The 20,978-nt window shown below is 39.1% G+C and overlaps 2 protein-coding genes across 5 annotated transcripts in view; one reads left to right on the plus strand and one right to left on the minus strand.

Moving 5' to 3' along the window:
* The window catches only part of YME1L1 (YME1 like 1 ATPase), a 30,941-nt gene extending 22,057 nt beyond the window's left edge, over positions 1 to 8,884 (minus strand). For 2 of the 3 annotated variants that reach the window (XM_060160338.1, XM_060160329.1), the window contains exons 1-2: positions 8,694 to 8,881; positions 4,399 to 4,530 (exon numbers count right to left, since the gene is read on the minus strand). In XM_060160338.1, the coding sequence (XP_060016321.1) occupies positions 4,399 to 4,530; positions 8,694 to 8,726 (165 nt within the window). In that variant the 5' untranslated portion in view covers positions 8,727 to 8,881. Of the gene's footprint in view, positions 1 to 4,398; positions 4,531 to 8,693 lie in introns of all 3 variants that reach the window. The other variant, XM_060160348.1, reaches the window with a different exon arrangement.
* Positions 8,885 to 13,259: 4,375 nt separating this feature from the next.
* Positions 13,260 to 20,978, plus strand: part of MASTL (microtubule associated serine/threonine kinase like) — a 30,253-nt gene continuing 22,534 nt past the window's right edge. For both annotated transcript variants that reach the window (XM_060121142.1, XM_060121152.1), the window contains exons 1-3: positions 13,260 to 13,380; positions 18,665 to 18,804; positions 19,477 to 19,565. In XM_060121142.1, coding sequence (XP_059977125.1) covers positions 13,261 to 13,380; positions 18,665 to 18,804; positions 19,477 to 19,565 — 349 coding nt within the window. In that variant the 5' untranslated portion in view covers position 13,260. The remainder of the gene's footprint in view (positions 13,381 to 18,664; positions 18,805 to 19,476; positions 19,566 to 20,978) is intronic.

Genomic DNA, 20,978 nt, shown 5'->3' on the forward strand with positions numbered 1-20,978 from the left:
CGTGTCCCCTGCATCAGCAGGCGGACTCTCAACCACTGCGCCACCAGGGAAGCCCAAAAGGTGCTTTTTAAGGTAATAAAAACTGTAGAATATAAACCACATTATTATAATGGAATCAGAAGGACTACAATATTCAAGAGCTACAAAGATATTTTATCTTTTAAAATGGGGAAACCAAAAAGTCTACTTATAATACAAAGGGAAATGCAGATTTTTAACTAAGACAGAAATTTATGCCCCTTACATAATGAGTATCAAGTCCTAGGAACATAAAGAGAAATAAGGTACATATGAATATGATAATTATCATACAATAAGGTAACTGCTATTACAGAGATATTTTTTTAAAAAGTCATAAGAGAACACAACAACTAATTTCCTAAGTGATAAGGCTTCACTGAAATAACACTTAATTCACAAATGATGGGGGCAGAAACCTTGGGGAAGAGGGCAAACAAAAAGTCATCAAAGGGCTTGGAATGTTTGAGATGCAGTAAAAAGTTTAGTGACCAAAGAAAGCACTAGAAAGATGGGCTATGGCCATATTGTGAAGAGCCTTGTTTGAATTTAATTCTATAGCTAATATCATTAGTTTTGTTTTATAGGAAGAAAATAGAAGACAAAGATGATAAGCTGGAGAACAGAAGGCTGATGTAACAAGAGAAAAATGGTATGAACCTGAACTGAGCCCTGACTAAGAAGGATGCAAATACCAAGTCACAGACAACAGACATTTGAAGAAACCAGTAAAGTATAGGGATTGTGAGGGAGAAGGATGGATGTGCTGGTTATTGATTTGTTGTCTCTTAGCTCCTCTTCATCCTTTTTTTGGCTCCATGTTCATGGATCTGGGCCCTTTAAATATTTTTCCTTTGTTGGCTAGAACATTAAGCTGTCAGTAGAGGGCACTGGAGAGACATTGTAGGAGGAGTTTCTGCTCCTGGTTCAGGCTATTGTGTTCACTCAGCGGGCTCCTGTGTGCAACATAACACCCATGGGTTTCTCCAGGAGTGGTTCTTGCCACTGGTGCAGCTTCTCCAAAGCCTGGCTCCTACAGTGCACAGTTGCCAGCAGTACCCAGCAGCTTTTCCAGTAACACACATCCCCATGAACAGCTTCTCCTGGTACCCGAGGGGGCAGATTTCCATCAGGTTCAGCTGGCACGGCACCAGTGACTCCTGTGCCATTCAGTGAGCCAAGGCCATTCCCTCTCCAACAACCTCAGAACCTCAGCCCGGGGTGGAGAACTCTTCCTGGGAAGCTCTCATTCCTGGGAGGATTAGCTGCTTCTTGAATCCGCAAGTCCTATATATTTGAATTTTCTTTACTTATTACTAGCCAATCCCTAGTTATTCTAATCCCCTGTTAGACCAGGGTTTTTAAAATATTAAACTAAAAAATTATATATTTTTTATATTAAACATTCACTGTTCAAATGACTATGTGGTCTCTCTCTCTTGGTTGGACCCAGACTGATGAAGAGGGGCTAAAACCACTCTAAGATCAAATACACTGGAATCAGGCTTCCCTGGTGGCGCAGTGGTTGAGAGTCCGCCTGCCGATGCAGGGGACACGGGTTCATGTCCCGGTCCAGGAAGATCTCACATGCCGCGGAGCGGCTGGGCCCGTGAGCCATGGCCGCTGAGCATGCGCATCCAGAGCCTGTGCTCCGCCACAGGAGAGGCCACAACAGTGAGAGGCCTGTGTACCGCAAAAAACAAAAACAAAAACAAAAAAAACACTGGAATCTGGGGAAGCAGCTCAGTTTTAGACATCTTAATTTCGAGGTCCTTGGAGCCTATCCAGAGGGGTATTTTAATAAGCCACCAGATAATTACTTTAAAACTTTAGAGATACTTTAGAGTTGGAGATAGATTTGGGAGTTATCAGCATATAAATATATATAGACATTAAGATATATAATCTGGGAGACTATGCAAAATGAAAATTAGATTACAGATAAATGTACACACACTGTGTAAAAGGCTGGCAATAAAAACGGCCAGCAAAACAGAAAGAGAAAAAAAAAACCCATCAATGCAGTATCACTCAATTTATGAAAGTATTTTGAAAGCAGTGGATGTTCAGCAAGGTCAAATGCTAAGGAAAAGATGAAAAAGATGTGGATTTTTAAAAGGCCTGTACTTACTGCTAAGGAAGTCAACAAAATATACCAAAACAAGTCTATAAAATGGTAAAAGTAGTAGCCAAACTACAATGGGATGTAGTATGAATAAAAGTTTAGCAAGAACAGATGTTAAGTTCAAAGTACTACTTTTTCAAGAAGTCTGAAAGCAACAGGAAAAGAAGTCAGTAGCTTGAAGGAAGTTGAAAGTTTTTTGCTTGCACTGTGAAGTGGGTGTTTGGATGAGCAAGACTTGATGAAAGCAATGTAACCTCAGAGCAAAGGAAGTGCGAGTAGAGATGAGGGAGGAAGCTTAAGAAGAATGAAAATGTTTGTGAAGCAATAACAAACAGTCATCAATGATAAACCATAGGAATAATGAAGGTAAATCAGAGGATAAGACACCAATTCTGTATCTGAGACCATTAGTCTTAAGCTCAACATTGGCTTCTAGAGTTTAGCTACTTTTCAAGCCCCCAAAATGTACTTCACTACTGACCTAGCCATTTCACTTGATGAAATAGTCAAACATTTAGCACCACGGAGAGTACAAATGGTGTTGTTCAGAGCAGCAAAAAATTGGAAACAATATCCAACAAGAGAACATCATAAAATGAACACTCTGAAAGTCATTAAAAATACAGAAAATGTATGGAATAAAAAGTTCCTAAGACTATTAAATGATCAAGCAAAATCTAAATCAGCATATACAGTATGATCCAACTATTATAAAATATAAAAGTACAAGTGAGAAAAAGAGAAGCAGGATCATAGGTTAATTTAATTTCTTCTACCTACATAATATTTTCCAAAATTTCTAAAATGAACATAATATTGCTGCATGTAGCAATTTTGATACATGCAGTCTTATCATTAGGAAAGCTCTCGGGCTGTAAATTGGAAGAAGGGTGTCACAACAGAAGACAAGAATGGATTGCCTATAGACAGAGGCAATAGGAATTTGGCAGATAATATAAAAGGAAAACATAGGGGCTTCCCTGGTGGCACAGAGGTTAACAATCCGCCTGCCAGTGCAGGGGACACGGGTTCATACCCTGGTCCGGGAAGATCCCACATGCTGTGGAGCAGCTAAGCCCGTGCGCCACAACTACTGAGCCTGTGCCCCAGAGCCCGCGAGCCACAACTACTGAGCCCACGAGCCACAACTACTGAAGACTGCACGCCTAGAGCCCGTGCTCCGTAACAAGAGAAGCCACTGCAATGAGAAGCCTGCGCACCGCAAAGAAGAGTAGCCCCCACTCACCACAACTAGAGAAAGCCCACGCACAACAATGAAGATCCAACACAGCCAAAAATAAATAATCAATTAAAAAAGAAAAAAAAAAGGAAAGCATAAAGACAAACTTTTCATCTAAGTAAAATTGTATCCCAAGACTCACCTCACAACCACCCCCCATCCCACCCCCACCAAAAGCAGACGTTTTTTTTTGGCTGTGCCACGTGGCATGTGGGATTGTAGTTCCCCGAACGGGGATCAAACCCGGGCCCCCTGCATTGGAAGCATGGAGTCTTAACCACTGGGCCACCAGGGAAGTCCTGCAAACTTTTTTTTCAACTCCTCCTCTACTGTCCTTTGCCATAGCCCCTGATATCAGGACTAAGAACATAAACTATTTATGGTTAAAGAGACTTCTGAGAAACTTAACTATAGATTATAATGTTTACTATGAAAAATGTATTCTGAGCTACAAGAAACTATCTTATTAATGAATCTTGTAAACACAAGGTTCCTACGTTGGGAATTTGCTATATCCTAGGCCACAATGATTTTATAATTCTCTGAATACTCAAAGTACGGTTTCATAGCTTATACATTTCACTTTCAGGTATCTATATTCTAATTGTTCAATTACACTGAAAGCTCCTATAAGGTGGTAGATGATCACTTCTTGCTATTCTATCTTTCCTGAAAATTATGGGAATTATGGAGTTAACTGTAGGTTCCCTGCTACCACTGAAGCAACACAAAAGAATATTCAAATGATATTACACAAGCAGTAACGTAGGAAGTGAATACCAATACACTGCCACATGAAATTTTTTATAAATTAAATGTTAAAAATAAAACAAAGTAATATTTCTATATGTACAACAAAGCCAGAGTTGGACATCTTTAATCGTAAAAGGGAGATGAAGCTGAAGACAGAAATCACCCTGTTACAAATGCCTAAACATAGAAAGTTATTTCAGGCATGTTTACAATGTACTAAACCAAAAAAACTTTCTCACACACCCAGGGTAAAAACTATTACCTCACTGCTGGGAGCCTCATGCTCAGACACTACATCCCGATGCTGGTTTTGAGAAACTGATGCACTGACAGAAACAGATGTGTTTTTCGGTGAATGGAAGGCATTGATGAGATGACTCAGAGGAACTGTAACCTATAAAAAGATAGAAGCTGAAAATAAGTAGTGCTTTTTAAAATAAAAACAGAAAAAAAAACTTTTATTGTCAGGATTGGGTATTGTAAAAAGTTAAATATACACCGTATATCAAAACTATACATTAAAAATTATAAATACTCAGATTATTGCTGGTAGGAAGAAAACTGACCTTCAGGATAGTATAGGGGTTATATACAGCAAAAGTATTAAAAATACATACATTTCACCATTCGAGCAATCTAACTTCTAGGGATTTATTCCAAGGAAATAATCTAGTAAGTAATGATCTATGCTTGCATATGCACAGAAGACAGTTTTCATCAAAATATTTAAAAATTTGTGGAAAGCTAGAAATGTCCAACAGGGGAGTGGCTACACAAATGATACCACCACAAAAATGAAATATTTCGTAGACATGAAACAAGTAAGCATATACCCAGAATTTTATACTTTTCAACTTCCCCACTGCACCACCCTATTCTAAGTCACCATCATCCATATGTGTATTTTTACAACTGCATCCTAACTTCTCTCCCTGAATCTGCTCTATTAAAGCCAGTCAGATCTCATCACTCCTCTGCTCAAAACCCTCCAATGCCTATTCTCACAACAAAAGTCAACGTCCTAACAACGATGACACAGAAAGCCCTCCCTGGCTCTTCATCACCTCTCCAAATTGATCCACCACTAAGTTCCCCTTCCTTCTCTCTGCTCCCACCACCGCATCCCCCTTTCTGTTCCTGGAAAACACCTGGCAGGCCCTCACCTCAAGGACTTTGCACTGTTGTTTATTCCCCTGTTCAGTTAGTCACATAGTTTGCTCTCCCTTCAGTTCCTAACTCACAAGTCATCTTTTCATTCATCTCCCTGGACAACCTATGTAAGATTTCAGCAACCCTCCCCTAAAAAATATTCCTTATTGCCTTCCTCTGCTCTATTTTTTCTTCTTGACATTTTCATTATCTAACACACTTCATATACTTACTTATCTACCTATATATTGTTTACTAGAAACCCCAGTTTAAGTCACCTCATCAGCGTAAATCCAGGTGTGATCCAAAGAGGGGCTTTAAGAGTAAAGACACGCCCATCACAGGAAATTTCAAGGGTTTTAGGAGCTCTGTGCCAAGAATTGGGAACAAAGACCAAATAGTTTTTATTTACTATACCACATTCTCCCACTGGAGCATAAGTTTCATGTGGCAAGGGTTTTTTTCCTCTATTTTATTATTTTTCTCTGTTTTATTTATAAATTATTTAATATAAACTGTTTTTACGTTATACTTAATATAACTTAACACTTTATATTTTATTTTGCTCTACCTTACTTCCTCTATTTCATTCAATACTGTATCCCAGTGCAATAATGCACACAGTAGATGCTAAATAAATACCTGTTGAGTAAATGATTAAATTAAATGGGATCTTATTATATGCCACATTTTGAACTATGTACTTTACTTATATTATCTCATTTAATCCTCCTAACAACTATAAACATTAGTTACTATTACATTTCTATCACACTTTCTCAGCAAGAAAGTACTATAGGAAGAAGGATTCTAACACAGATAATCTGACTCCAGATTTCACTTAAAGACTTTTCATCCATTGGTTACTGATACAGAAATAAAATCATAACATTGTTTTTTAAATGAAAAAAGCGAGCCATAAACCTTTATGTAACATTTTTTTTAAAAGTATGCATACACATATTTGTGTAGAGTTGAAAGGATGAAAGAACTTATTCTAAAATGTGATCTATTGGGGTGATGAAATTATAGGTGATCTTCCTTCTTTATATTTTTCTTTTCAGGATTTTTGGCAATTAGCGTGTATTATTTTTAGAGTCAGAAAGAAACGATAAGCTCTTTTAAAACTATTACAAGAATCAGGGAATTCCCTGGCGGTACAGCAGTTAGGACTCCACGCTTTCACTGCTGAGGGCCTGGGTTCAATGTCACAAGCTGCACAGCGTGACCAAAAAACAAGAACAACAAACAAACAAAAAACTATAGGAATCAAATTATTTTAAGATACATATTTTCTGTCTATACATTTTTTGTTTTTGTTTTTTTGGCCTCCCCATGCGGCTTCTGGGAATTTAGTTCCCCGAGCAGGGATTGAACCTGAGCCCTCAGCGAGTGTGTGAAGTCCGAACCACTGGACCGCCAGGGAATTCCCTGTCTATAACCTTGAAAAGTTTTATTTTAATTAGTTGTACCTCTTCTCATTCAATAAAGAATTTAAACTGCTAAAAGATGGTTTGATCTCTCCTCAATGAAAACGTTGAACTTCTGTGTCATATTAACGGTCCTACGTGAGTCCAGTTAGGACTGCCTATAGTACAGAAAATTCCTTCACTACCTCTACCGACATTGCATACCACTAACTCCATTCAGCTAATGATAAATTCTAAAATCGGGTCTTCTTGACATCAATTTCTTGCAGTTCAGTTTCAAAAGGTTTAATATTGTATTCAGCAAGCCAAGTCAAATTCTTTTTCAAACGATTGGTAGGACTCCTCCAGACACCGGTCATCTTGGTAAATAACACCTACTTGCATCCAGCTGATCAAACCCAGAAACACCTCTTTCCATCATCCCTCATGAAATTCTATTCTTTCTTTCTTTCTTTCTTTTTTGGCTGCACCGCGCGGCTTCTGGGATCTTAGTTTCCCGACCAGGGAGTCCTAACCACTGGACCACCAGGGAATTCCCTCTGTTCTTTTTTCAAAATAAATCTCATCCCCTTCTTTCCATAACCACTGTCACCACTTAGCGGTGCATTATCCCTCTCTGGATTAGTGCAATAACATTCTAAACTGAAAACATTTCCACTCTGTCCTTCAACATTCTCCACACATCAAGAAGCCAGAGTAATCTATTACTCTGTAATAGATTGTAATGTAAATCTGATCATTTTACTCCTTAACATGCTTAAAAGCATTCAATGGTTTCCAACAAACTTAAAATGAAGCCCAAAGTCCCTTCTTGTAACACCCTGTATGATCTGCATCATGTCTTCTCCCCAACCTCCTTTCCGTCACTGGCCCTTTAATCACCACGCTCTAGCCACACTGGTCTTATTCCTGTTCCTCCAATCAACTAGGCTTGTCTCAGAACCTCCAGATGTTCTGTCTACCTGTTCATATCTATTCACTCTTCACCTGGCTAACTCCTACTCATTTTTTACTTCATATCATCAAGATTCCACATTTGCTTTGTTCACCTAGCACATTACTGATGCCCAATAAATAACTAACCACTTTATTTTTTATTACCCCACCAGTATTAGCAAAATTCAAAACAAAACAAAAGGGAGTGGAGGTTACACAGAGGAACATAATTATATGCTTTAACCAAGAAACTAAAGAACGTCAAAAATTATTTTTAAAACGGAATGTTTTCAAAAACTGTTTATTTGCAAAACTGTGAAGAACTCTCAAAAAAAATCTAAATGTCACCATCAAAAAAGATTTTTAAATGAACTAAGAACAAAACATTATCACCGGTGATTACTCCTGAAAGAAGAATTAAAAATAAAAACGCTTGGAATCTTTTTTCTCTGCCCTTTTGCTTCAAAAATGAAAAGATGGGGAGGAGGCTGAATCAAAATTTTAAGTGCAAGCAGTCAATAACTTAAATATATCAATATATATTTATTACTTACTTTTGGTCAAAAAAGAGAGAAAGTATTCATAGAAGATTATTCAAATTTTTATAGCATGTTTGGGTTAAATTCCATTTAAAAGAAAGAGTAGAGAATCGGGGCTGTGAAGACGAAAGTCTTTGAAGAGGCGGAAGGATGGAAAAGAAACATCACTTGCTCCCTTTACATCTACGGCAGACGTTTCCCCTGCCCCCTCCCCACCCCCACCCCAGAAGGTCTAACACTGAACAATGCCTGATGGATTCTGTAGCAAAAATTCCACGCAATCAAATCAATAAGGCATGGTCTCCATCACGCTCCTATTTTGCTTCTGCTTCATCGTCAGCCCTTTACTCTCAGCGTCGCCACGATCCCTTCTCAACCCCAGGACTCCAACTGGATTAAACGCTTCCCTCCTACGATCCCGTAAGAGAAACCACTTCCAAGAAACGCAAACGGCAAACGCGGGCAGGGCGGGCGGAGAAAAATGGACTGGATGCCGTACCCACCTGGGGCTGAACGGTGTTCGACAGGGAAAACATCTTCTCCAGGCCGTCAGCGACCTCACCCGCCTGCCGAAACTGTCCCTCTTGTCCACGGCCCGGCGGGGAGGCGCTGAGCCCTTTTTTTCCCCTTCTTTTCTCTCTCCTCTCGCCCTCACTCTTCCTAGAAACGGAAAATGGCCTCTCCTCCCTACAGCTGCTGCAAAGACAGACAATCTGCCCCGGAAGGCAAGGCACTAACGCAACAGTACTTCCGGGGCAGGTGAGGCCACCACTCAGGGGCGTGCGCCAACGCTCCGCCTTTTCGGGGACAGCTGACGCCCCCCAAGGTAGTTGACGTTCACGTTGAGTAATGCAGGCGCCGGAGCCCCAAAGCTCATTGGCTGTAGTTTTCTTTTTAAAGGGGAAAGACACGGACCCTGTTAAAATCTTTCTCCAGCTTTGTTATCAATACTTACAATATATTCTCCTGTTCTGACTGGGCCTTGAGCTATGATAACCTCTTTTGCTACAATTAAGTGCTCTTTATCTTCCCCACAATAAAAAGCTCTTCCTATTTCAGATAGGCAAATTACATCCTGTTAAAATGTCAAATTACACGACCAGTCATGCGCATCCTGCTCATCCAGTTTCTCCACATTCTGTGATTTCACTGGCCATTGTTTCACGGACCAGACCGAACTGGTTTACGTTTCTCCCGCGGGTGGGAGGCCGTAAAGGAGTTTAAAAAACAAAACAAAAAAAAGTGGGATGAGGGCCGGGTCCCACCAGCCTCGTTTGGAGGTCGGGAGAAAACTCTTCAAATCCCTCGATTCAGAGTCAAGCCCCCGTAATCCCTTTCCCCGTCTGCCAAGAACTATTTGTGCCACCCCCTGTCACTACAAACGAGGTTCGTGAGCCGCTGTCACCCTGGAAGAGTCTGTGGTTGGTTCAAGAATTTCCCAGCTGCCCCGCCTTCACGTTCATTGCCTTCTGCGTCGACACAGAGCAGGTGACAGGGGCGGGGCCCCACTGGATTGGGCGTGGCGTGCGCAGCGACGGGGTGACATCACGGCCGAAGAGCGGCGTGGGCGGAGCCTCGCTTTGAAACCAGTTGGCGGGAGTTGCGACTCCGGAAGGGCTCCTGGTCGCTGACAGAGACTTGCATCCGGGCTGGCCTGCTATGGAGACCACCGTCGGCGGCGAGATGGAGGGTGGAGGAGGCACGCCGACAGGGGAGTTCGTGAATAGGATCCCGGTGCCACGACCTCCCTCCATTGAAGAGTTCACCATAGTGAAGCCCATTAGCCGCGGCGCCTTCGGGAAGGTGTATCTGGGGCAGAAAGGCAACAGGTTGTACGCGGTGAAGGTAAGAGTCAAGGAATAAAGAAAGCGAAAGAGGCCGGCCCTTGCGTCCTCCTTCCCGCCCCCTGAACTGGGCAGGCCCCAGGGCCGCTGGAACGACCAGACGGGTGCCTGGCTCGCTGAAACCTCCGGAGCCCTGTGGGATAACTTCTCACTTGGGGTGACAGCGCGGGCAAGTCGGTGCCACCTCTGCCCCACCCTTCTCTTCGCGCCGCGAACGCTTAGGAGACGCCAGAACTTCTGAATCATTTTTACTAATTTGGGCTTTACCAGGATTAGGGTTGAAACTTTAAATTTGAAACAGTTATTTCCATATTATATTTTAATTCTATCAGTTTGACAGATTCATTTTTTTATTGAGATGTAACTGACATTTACTAGTTTCAGGTGTACAACATAATGATTCAGTATTTGTCTATGGCGAAGTGATCTCCACAATGTCTAGTTAACAACCATCATGACACAGCTACAAATTTTTTTTCTTGTGATGAGAACTTTTAAGATCTCTCTCAGCAGCTTTCAAATATACAATGTAGGATTAACTGTAGTCAGCATGCTGTGATGTAGATTAACTTCTGACCTATATGACAAAAAGATCTCATTAAACCCCACTTTTCTCTTCATTGTATAAATCTAGAATGTGCTTATATTTAAAGACAGAGCTGAAATATGTCCCAAATCACTCCTTTATCCTTGCAGTAGTATATATCATTCCAAAGCATTCAAGAGCTTTCAATATATTTGAAGCTGTTCTGGCCACTCTTGATTCTCATCCACTCCCATAGTTTCAGATTACTCACATCTCAGCACTGAGTGATGGTGATAAAGGAAAGAATCCAGCAGTCTGATGCAGTTTCAACTTCCTGTCGGACATTGCTGTGTGACTATCTAGCAGGCACCTCGGAATTGTGCTTGCCTAACTTCGAACAATCCTCTCCACCTAACTGCCTCCTGTGTTCCTTCTCTCCATGTAATAATACCACCATCTCTGTCATTTCAAGCTAGAAACTTCAGGCATTTTAACTTTTCTCTACTTCATCTGTATATTCTCTCTCTCAACTAGGCCTGTCAATTCTGTCTCATATTCATTCGTATTACCCCTTCCATTCCATTCCCAAGTCTGCCCAAGTACAGGACTTCATTTTTTCCATTTCTTTTTTCTTTCTTTCCCTTTCTTTCTTTCTCTTTCTAAAAGTACAATTCAGTTTTTAGTAAATTAAATATAGAATAACCATGACCACATTCCAATTTTAGAACATTCCCATCACCCTGAAAAGACCTCTCTTGCTCATCTGCAATGTCTCTCCCACTTAACACCCCTAGCCCTAGGTAATCATCAGTCTACTTTCTATCACTATAGGTTTGCCTTTTCTGGACATTGCCTATAAATGGAATCATGAAATATATGGTCTTTTGCATCTGGCTTTTTTCACTTGACATGATGTTTTTAAGGTTCATCAGGCCTTCATTACTATACCTAGTCTATTGGAACAGGCCCCTAACTGGAATCCCTATTTTATTCCTTTGGCTGTGCCATGCAAGCTAAAGTCCAAACTCCTTAGAAAAGCAGTCATACTCCAAGTTCTGGCTCTAAGTTTCCACTGTATCTTCTACATATTCTATGTTCTAGCCACTCCAGACAATTGGCTAGTCCTTGAATGCTGTGTATTGTCTTGCTTCCAAATTTATGTTTATTCTGTTTCCTCCTTAAGTGCCTTCCTTCCACCCTTCTCTGCTCTTCTCCACCTATGTTATTTATGTATTAAGGTTCATCTTAGCCCCCCTTCAAACCTCTCCTGACCTTTCAGACCCACCCTATTGAAATTAATTCTCTCTCGCTTCATATGTTCCCAAGATTTTTTGCGTTTCCTTCTATTATACTAACCAGTCACTATTAGCTGTTGAAATGAAAACACCAATACACTTTTTGATAAGTATTTGTGAATATCCGCTTTCTGTGTAGAGTCTGTGTACAGTGGTAACAAAACGAACATGCCCTCATAGAGCTTGCAATCTAGTGGAATGATAGGTGAAATCATGTTTCAGACTGGCTTTGTCAGTTTCCCTTGTTTTCTTAGGGAAAGGCTCTAAGGCTGGAATTTACAGCGTATTAGTGATTTTATTACATGTTCTATTGAATCTTTGGAAGAAATATGCCTTTTTTTGACTTGTGATCTTCCTGAGAATTGATCTCAATGTTACTAACTATTCAGTTTAGTGCTCCAGTTTTTTTTTTTTAATTTATTTATTTTTGGCTGCGTTGGGTCTTCGTTGCTGTGCGCGGGCTTTTCTCTAGTTGCGGCGAGCGGGGGCTACTCTGTTGCGGTGCGCGGGCTTCTCACTGCGGTGGCTTCTCTTTGTTGCGGAGCACGGGCTCTGCGTGCATGGGCTTCTGTAGTTGTGGCTCGCGGGCTCAGTAGTTGAGGCTTGCAGGCTCTAGAGCACAGGCTCAGTAGTTGTGGCGCACGGGCTTAGTTGCTCCGCGGCATGTGGGATCTTTCCGGACCGGGAATCAAACCTGTGTCCCCTGCATTGGCAGGCAGATTCTTATCCACTGTGCCACCAGGGAAGCCCTAGTGCTCCAATTTTAAAGTAGATTATAAAGTAGATTATTTGCTTCCTTACCAGTTACCTTGAGATTTAAAAAGAGTAGTTAGTTATTTTCTATAACACATCATCTGAGACTATTAAGTTTCAGTAAACTCTAACCGTTTTTAAGAAATATTTTTCCCAGGCAAACAAACATACATTCTTTCTCTTTCTGTTTCTATTTCCATCCATCAAAGAACCAGAAATTTAAAAAGTGAATTAGCTACTATTTCTCTATGCCTACATTCCTGATTATCTGGGGACGTATTAGGAACATTACTATATTTCGGCTTAGTTGTAAGAAGAACAGAACAGAATTTTTTTTCTACCAATAGATGGGGTAGTCAGGGAGCATTTGCTTACATCTTTTTCCTTATCAAAAGGGATTTGATACTTTTGCCACTTGATACCAAGATAAGCAGTTCTATGTTAAAGAAAGTTTTGTTTTGTTTTCACCATATTAGCTGATTTTCTAGCAGAGTTTCCCACTGGCAATGTGAGGTCCAAACAACATCTGTGTTTTCTCTCTCTGATTGTTTTCATGATGGCAACTAGGAAACCTGAGAATACTTTGTCATAAAAAATAAAATGGATGTGTCTATTGTCATGTTACGTACTACAGGTTGTCAAAAAAGCAGACATGATCAACAAAAATATGACTCATCAAGTACAAGCTGAGAGGGATGCCCTGGCCCTAAGCAAAAGTCCTTTCATTGTGCATTTGTACTATTCACTGCAGTCAGCAAACAATGTCTACTTGGTGAGTAAATAACTTGACATTTTCTCTTCATTCAGGAATCACTGAACCCAGTGACTTAAGAATTACAGTCTCTGGGTTCAGAGTACCTGGGTTTGAATTCCAGATCTTGCACTTACAAGCTTTATGACCTTGGCCAAGTTACCTTACCTGTTCTGTTAGTTAGGGTTCTCAGGGAAAAAGAACAATAGAGTGTGTGTGTGTGTGTTTGTCTGTCTGCCTGTGTCTGTGTGTGTGCGCGTGTGTGTGTGTGTGTGTGTGTGTGTGTGTGTGTGTGTGTGTGTGTAGGGAGAGAGGGGGATTTATTTTAGGGAATTGCCCTACATGGTTATGGTGCAAGCAAGTCCAAAATCTGCAGGGTAGGCCAGCAAGCTGTAGACTCCAGGAAGAGTTGATGTTGCAGCTCAAGCTCAAAGGCAGTGAAGAGGTAGAATTCCTTCCTCTTTGGAGGAGAAGGAGATGACACTTCAATTTTTTTTCTCTTCAGCTGATTGGATAAGGCCCTCCCACATGATGGAGGGTAATCAGCTTTTACTCAAAGTCTAATGGTTTAGATGTTAATCTTATCTAAAAAATACCTTCACAGCAACATTTAGATCAGTGTTTGACCAAATATCTGGGTACCATGGCTTAGCCAAGTTGACACATAAAATGAACTATCACACCTCAGTTTCCCATTTGCAAAATGGACATAATAATAGTACCTACCTCAGAGGTTGTTATGAAATTTCAATAGGTTGATATAAACTATGTAGAACAGTGTGTGGCACAGAGTGCTACAAATATTTGCTAAGTAAAGGATGCATAATAGAAATACTACATAAAGCTTGGGGTATGATAAGGAAAGATTTAGGGAAGTGGTGGATTTGGGGTGTATGGACTTAGAGAGTTGCTTGCTTTTCATTTAACATGGCAGCTTACACTCTTTTAATTCTAATGAGGAATTTGGGTGGGGGTAGGAAGAGGTGAGGATGGTAGGTGTTTTGACTTCAAGTTCTAGAGGTTCTTCTGACTTCAGAGACAGTGTGTGGATTAAATGTTTGGTAACTCCAATAGCTTCTGTTTAGTGTAAACAAACAGAATAATTGACTTTACATCTTTTAAGCCAATAGTTGGCAAACTGGCCCATGGACCAAAGAGCATGGGCTCTAGGCACGCGGGCTCAGTAGTTGTGGCACACTGGGTTAGTTGCTCTGCGGCATGTGGGATCTTCCCGGACTAGGGATCGAACCCATCTCCCCTGCAATGGCAGGCGGATTCTTAACCACTGTGCCACCAGGGAAGTCCCTACTATAATATTTTTGAATTATTATTCCTGAAATCAGATAGACGGCCATATCTTGTCTACTAACTTCATCACTGGTTTAGGTCCTTGATACTCAAAGTGTGTCCACAGACAAGCAGTATCAGCATCGTCTGAGAGCTTATTACAAATGCAGAATCTCAAGCTGCACTCCAAATCTGCTGAATCAGAATGAGATTTTGTTTGTTTGTTTGTTTTTTATTTTTTGGCCGTGCTGTATGGCATGTGGGAGCTTAGTTCCCCGACCAGGGATCGAACCCGCACCCCCTGCAATGGAAGTGCGAGTCTTAACCACTGGACTGCCAGGGAATTCCCCAGACTGAATTTTAACAAGATCCCCAGGCATGTTAAAGTTTGAGAAGCACTGGCTTAGACAAAAGATTTCCTAGAAATCAAAGCTACCTTTGAGACAAAAAAGATAAAGTATGACTAAACTTAGCCACAATAACAACAAATAATTGATTACTACTTTCCAGGTACTATGCTAGTACAAGGAACATAAAGATGGAAATGTTCAAACATATACAAAAATTGAAAGATTACTATAATGAACTCCCATATATCATCATCCAAGTCCACCAGTTGGCAACACTTCACCAAATTTGTTTAATCCATTCCAACTCCTCCACCAACCTTTCATGTAATGGTCTTGGCATCCTGTGATTCAATGCCTCGATTCTTTTATTTTTTAAACATCTTTATTGGAGTATAATTGCTTTACAATGGTGTGTTAGTTTCTGCTTTATAACAAAGTGAATCAGCTATACATATATATATATATATATATATATATATATATGCGTCTCCCTCCCACCCTCCCTATCCCACCCCTCTAGGTGGTCACAAAGCACTGAGCTGATCTCCCTGTGCTATGTGGCTGCTTCTCATTAGCTATCTATTTTACATTTGGTAGTATATATGAGTCCATGCCACTCTCTCACTTCATCCCAGCTTACCTTAATGCCTGGATTCTTTATTAAGGTTTTCAAAATGATGATTTTAAAAAATTCTATTATTCCTTCAGCTTTTATTAGCTGGAATTCATCTATAAAGAACTTTCCCTTATTATCTATTTCATTGCTCTGAAATACAGCTTGTCTAAGGAAGGCAGAATAAATGCTTGATTCTTTCCCTTTCATCACCAGTTTTCAGAAGTGCAACCTCTAAATAAGTGTGTTTTTTAAAGTATCTTTATGAATTCATGGAATGTTGTAGTTTTGATGTGTTTTAATCCATTGCAGTCATTGTTTTCTGTGTTTAAATTGTCCCATCTTTAGTGAGTGGGAGCCCCTTCAGTTCATCTCTTTGTCTTTTTATACTATCCTAGTATTCTGATAGCTTTCTTGCTTTCTGGCATGACAAGATAGTTAAGGCTCATTTTGCAAATGTCCTGAACTAGATCTAGGCAAGGAGGTCTAGCTCCTTTTTGGGAAATAGTGTCTAGAGGCCGTGATCTAGGAGGTAGTGATTAGAAAAGTTCATTGCCACTAGGTTGTCATTCCTTTTAGGCATTCTCAGTGGACAGACTAGGAAACACACATTTTTATAGAAAAATATATCACGAGTTCATGCTCATATTTCCAGATCAAAGGAAAATTACAGAATTTTTACTTAACATTTTTGAAAAATATATAAAATATAAAAATATTTTGAAAAATATTTGTATTCTTTCACCCTGAAAATCTGGGTTCCTAACTTTATATATCTATATATCTATATCTATATCTATATATATACGCATATAGTATTTTCAACATAGCAATACCAGTATTGTTTTCCTAACACTAAAACAACTGGATTCAATTTAGGATTTCTCTGCAATTCTTTTTGCCCTTATGATGTATATACTATCAAGATTCTGTTCTCTGAAGTCACTTGAAATAATTCTGTGTGGTTATGAAACTTGAGATAGTGCAAAGTTCATTTATTCCCCTTTTGTATCAGAGATTTCTACTCGAAAAGGGAATCCATAGAAGTACTAGAAGAAAACTGATGTGATTATTTTAATAGAATGGTGCACATCTTACTAAGTGAAAAATAAAGCCTACTTTGACACAAAATACCATATACATGGTCAGGAAGAAAGGGTAAATACCCCAGTAGAAAAATAGGCAAAGAATACAAGTGATGCAGAGAAGAAATATGAAAGACTAAAAGCAGTGTAAAGATGCTAAATCTCCCTAAAAGTAAATAAACATTTAAACAAGTTCATTCTTTCTTCCTTAGATTGACAAAAAGTATTGATAATCATTGTTGATGAGGGTGTGAGAAAACAAGCATTCTCGTGAGCTCAAATACAGTTATCTGTTTGCTTATTTCCCTACTACTAAATTATAATCGTTAAGTGCATCAGTTACATTTTATTCATGCTATATTCCCCATGCTAGCACAGTTTTTGTGCTTAGTAATGTTTTAATGATTCATACTATCAACAAATATTAACTAACCTCTGTGTACCAGGGAAGTGATTGCCTTAAAGAGGAAAGAAATGACTTATATTATCAAGTCCTTAGTAGGCAATATTTTATAGCTTGAAACTATAGAAAATTTTGAGAATAATGACTAGTACATGTAGAAGGATTAATAGAGCTTTGCAGCCTCATAGCAGTAATGAATTCAGGCAAGAATCATGTATAGTCATATGATGCTAAAATCATTGCTTGAAAGTTTGTTGGGGAAAGAGGGTATTTACATAGTTTCAAAGTATCTTCCCCAGATTGCCTATTAATTACAAAGAGGGAGAAAATACTTCTTCAGTGAAGAAACCTGGAAGCCACCACCTTAACTAAGTCATCAGAGTTAACATTACCAGGAATGGAACACACTAATATTTAGCAGTCTCATCTGGTGGAAGTCACTAAGAAGTACTCAGCATCGATTTTGTAGTATTCCTGCCCAAACTTCATAACCTGAATGAATCATAAGGAAATAATCAGATGTCATGAAAGACCGTCCCATGCCCCATCCAGCACCCTGCCAAAAAAAGGCAAAAAGTTATTCCAGATTAAAGGAGATGAAAGAGATATGACAACTAAATCTCATGCATGGTCCTGGCCTGGGCATGAGAGACGAGGAGAGAGGCCATCAGGAACAATATTGAGGTAATCAGAGAAATTTGAATACAGACTATACAACAGGTAATAGCATTATTTTAGAATTAAATTCCGTGCATTTTATTATGCTATAGTTACATAAGAATGACCTTGTTGGGAGATACATGATGACCTCTTCAATTTTATTCTTGAGTTAGCCAAAATTTTAAAGTTATAGATTAATACCAGTTGCTAATGTCGCCATATTTTTTTAAATTAAACTGCTTAATCTGAACAAAAATACATGCCTGTAAGGTATTTATGTTAATGATGTTAATAATTGTGTTATGTTTATTATGTAACATAATCATGTTAATGATTAGCATAAATATTCATTTTTATATTCATATTTGTGGAGAGGAAGAAAGCAAATGTGGCAAAGTGCTAACAATGGGCGAATGTAGATGGAGAGAATATGAGAAGTCATCCTGCTCTTCTCACACCTTTTCTATATGTCTGAATTTTTGTTCAGACTGAACAGTTTAATTTAAATTTTAAAAAGTATATGGCAGGGCTTCCCTGGTGGCGCAGTGGTTGAGAGTCCGCCTGCCGATGCAGGGGACACGGGTTCGTGCCTCGGTCCGGGAAGATCCCACATGCCGCGGAGCGGCTGGGCCCGTGAGCCATGGCTGCTGAGCCTGCGCGTCCGGAGCCTGTGCTCCACAATGGGAGAGGCCACAACAGTGAGAGGCCCGTGTACTGCAAAAAAAAAAAAAAAAAAAAAAAGTATATGGCAGTATGAGTAAACCTGGTATTGATGTGTACTGAGTGACACCAAGAAAATGTGTCTTATAGGACCATGCTAAAAATGCATAACCGTAATGCTCAAGTAAGATATTTTTAAAGTAGTCATATTGGTTTTATTTTGCAATATTTATATTCCTTTTGACAGGTAATGGAGTATCTCATAGGTGGAGATGTCAAGTCTCTCCTACACATATATGGTTATTTTGATGAAGAGATGGCTGTGAAATATATTTCTGAAGTGGCATTGGCTCTAGACTATCTTCATAGACATGGAATCATCCACAGGTAAAGACTGACTTTTCTCCAAACTATTACTTAAAGCACAAGTAATCAAATTATGTATTAAATATTTTAGTCATAAATATTTGGGTAACCCCACATATCTGGGTTATCTAAAGTTTAGTAGTAACTTGTGTGAGTTTAGGAATTATATCAACTCTTCTTTCATCTCCCTGTGTGTTTTGAATATGTTGCTTTGTCTTCGGGTATCCCATTTTGTGGAGAATATTGAATCTTTTTTCCACTCCTTTGGCTGTACGTCATATAAAAGTGCTATATGTTATAATGCCAGCTGATTTACAGTGTTTTGCTCTTTGCAAAGAAAGGTTAAGTGGCTCTTTTCGATTAAGGCTTAATCTCACCCTCCTTGAAAGAGGTAAATATGATTTTGACCTGGCTTGAGGTTTATTTTACCTAATGAAGTTTATTTATTTTAATAGAATATGTAATGAATAATGCCAAAGATAATCTAGCATTAAATAGTTAACTTTCTTGTAGATTCAGATATACAAAATATAGTTTGCTTCTGAGAGTTGTTTTCTGCACTTTCAAAGCCACCAATGAGAGAAAATAAGTCGGGTTTGATTGTTCTGTAACTTTCTGTTTTTTTCGCTGGTAATTCTAAAATCAACACTAGCTCTTTTTTAGTTATCTGCTATTTGTTTTTTATATGTGCAGGGATTTGAAACCAGACAATATGCTTATTTCTAATGAAGGTCACATTAAACTAACAGATTTTGGCCTTTCCAGAATTACTTTGAATAGAGGTAAGAAACACGGCAAGTAAGTACCTTTTAAAAAATCCAACACATTTTAGACACTACATTTCATTAACTTATACTGTTTTCTTTGTTAGTTTATAATGAATAAAATTTGATGATTATTTTTTTCTGCAATAGGCTAAAAACGTATACTGGTATTTTCATTCAATTAAAAATGAAAACGGATTAACTAATCTTATATCCTCAAAGGTCCTTGAAGATCTTTGGATCTTCAAAGAGGAACTGACAGTTTCTGTTCTTCCAAATTTTTATCCCTACTGAAACTGGCGCTGACCAATTAAACATCAGTAAAATGACTAAAATAACTACAACATGATAGACAACTAATACCTAAAGAAATTATTCAAATATACATGACCACCACCTTGAAAAACAAAGGGCAGAGAAAATAAACACAGAATTCACAAATACATATATATGGAAGTATGTTAATTTCACTACTCATAGCACTAGAAATGCTAATTTTAAAAAGTAATAAATGAATCATTTTACACTATTAAGCTAGCCAAAAGCAAAAACGGAGAGCTGAAGATCCAGTGTTAATGAGACTGCAGAAAGCACAGGAAGTTTTCCTAGGGACATTGCAAATAAGCATAGTTCTTTCCGAAGGAAATGGAGCAGTATGATTTAAGAAACAAAGGTTTTAATTCTTTTCGACCTAGTGACTTGTGTCTTAGAATTTATTCTAAGGAAATGGTTCAAAAGAATAATATATATGGGGCTTCCCTGGTGACGCAGTGTTTGAGAGTCCGCCTGCCGATGCAGGGGACACGGGTTCGTGCCCCGGTCCGGGAGGATCCCACGTGCCGTGGAGCGGCTGGGCCCATGAGCCTGCGCATCCGGAGCCTGTGCTCCACAATGGGAGAGGCCACAACTGTGAGAGGCCCGCGTACCGCAAAAAATAATAATAATAATAATAAATTAAAATTAAAAAAACAAAAGAATAATATATATGAATAAAGTTGTTTGTAGCCGAATTGTTTCTAACAGGGAGAAACTAGAAACTACTTAAGTTTATTACAGAAACATGGAGAAATGACAGCTTCCTGACTTGGTAGCTTGTTGTATTATCTACTAAAATGGCAGAGGATGGAAATAAATGAGCAGTAGAACCAAATATTGGCTTATAAATTATTAACCGTGGGATTATAAATATTTGAAAGTAAATAGAGAGCTACAATTCTTTATTTGCAAGTACAAATTTTGAAGCATTTTGAAGACCTAAAGATTTTTCATATGTTTGTAAAATGTGACCTGAGTTGATGTGGACCATTTATAGTTTTTATTAATCCTACCTCACGTGACTACCCATACTTTTCATAGCAGTAATAATAAGTACAGATTGTAGACGAAATGCACTAGGGATGTTCCATACTATACAGTATATTAATCACTTAT

This window comes from Lagenorhynchus albirostris, chromosome 1 (assembly GCF_949774975.1).
Source record: "Lagenorhynchus albirostris chromosome 1, mLagAlb1.1, whole genome shotgun sequence".
Taxonomy (NCBI): Eukaryota; Metazoa; Chordata; class Mammalia; order Artiodactyla; family Delphinidae; genus Lagenorhynchus; species Lagenorhynchus albirostris.